This window comes from Sipha flava, unplaced genomic scaffold, assembly GCF_003268045.1.
Source record: "Sipha flava isolate LNK unplaced genomic scaffold, YSA_version1 51367_pilon_pilon, whole genome shotgun sequence".
Lineage (NCBI taxonomy): Eukaryota > Metazoa > Arthropoda > Insecta > Hemiptera > Aphididae > Sipha > Sipha flava.
This window is the reverse complement of record NW_020273441.1, coordinates 78-1,102: the sequence shown is the minus strand read 5'-3', so window position 1 is coordinate 1,102 and position 1,025 is coordinate 78. Positions and strand designations below refer to the sequence as shown.

Genomic DNA, 1,025 nt, shown 5'->3' with positions numbered 1-1,025 from the left:
TCACTCAATAATACTCTCTAAAACATCTTCATGAATTATATAGGCCTTAAGATAATTTGACAGTACTTTAAAAGAGAAAGACAAATAAAAAATTGTCATAATCAAACATAATTTTTTTTCGATAATAATAAAAAAAAAAATATATATTTGAAATAACCCTGTGTAATATACTTCGACATAGAGACAAAAAGAAAAACTACCCATGTCTACCAAGGTCAACTAAGTATTAATATCTACAAGAAATATTGTGTATCTCACTAAGGGGTTTCCATTTTGAATTTTTAAAAAAAAAAAAATACATATATATAAATAGTAATTAGTTGTTTTTACATAAATCGCATATATGACCCAGGGTAAAGCAAAATACATATCAAAATTGTTTTTTTTAAAAAAATGTAAATATATATATATATATATATATATATATATATATATATATACAACAATTTATCGGCCTTTATTATCAAATGCCGAGAGCGCAGCAATTGTGTCATTTCTTCTGTAATACAGCAGGTATGGCATACATGGAGGTTTTGGCTGACACACTTCTTTATCAGTAACAAAACGTACAGATGCATCATCGAATCGTAACCATCTACCAAGAGCCACGTAAAATACATCAGCAAAATAATGACCTTTAGTTGCTTCTTTACCATCATGATAAACGACTTAAAAAAATAAAAATATAATATATTATATATTTTAAAAGTAAACTCTTTTAAAATTAAAAATTAAATTAAGAAAAACAAATTATAAGTATTTTTTAAAAAATTGATATATTAGAAATGCCTATTTTGACATAACAAGAGGCAATGATACGAGTGTGCTAAAATGAAAATGACCAACTGGGAATTATAACTTATAGTCATCAATGTGTCAGTTATTTCTTTAGAATAATTTACTAATAAAAAAATTCCATACACACAAACTGAAAAATAATATACCCATTTTTAGCACACCCAAAAAACAATAGGCAATTTTATGAGCTGGCTTAAATAAAATGGGGTGAAATATACTCAATAAGA

The 1,025-nt window shown here is 25.3% G+C and overlaps 1 protein-coding gene across 1 annotated transcript; it reads right to left on the bottom strand.

The window, feature by feature from the left end:
* Positions 1-250: 250 nt before the first annotated feature.
* Positions 251-681, bottom strand: LOC112690635 (ubiquitin carboxyl-terminal hydrolase 10-like; the record flags this gene model as incomplete). Its single annotated transcript, XM_025564680.1, is given in 1 exon segment — positions 251-681. A coding segment is annotated over 1 exon segment (234 nt), but the record flags the coding sequence as incomplete, so codon positions are not given.
* Between the last annotated feature and the right edge of the window lie 344 nt (positions 682-1,025).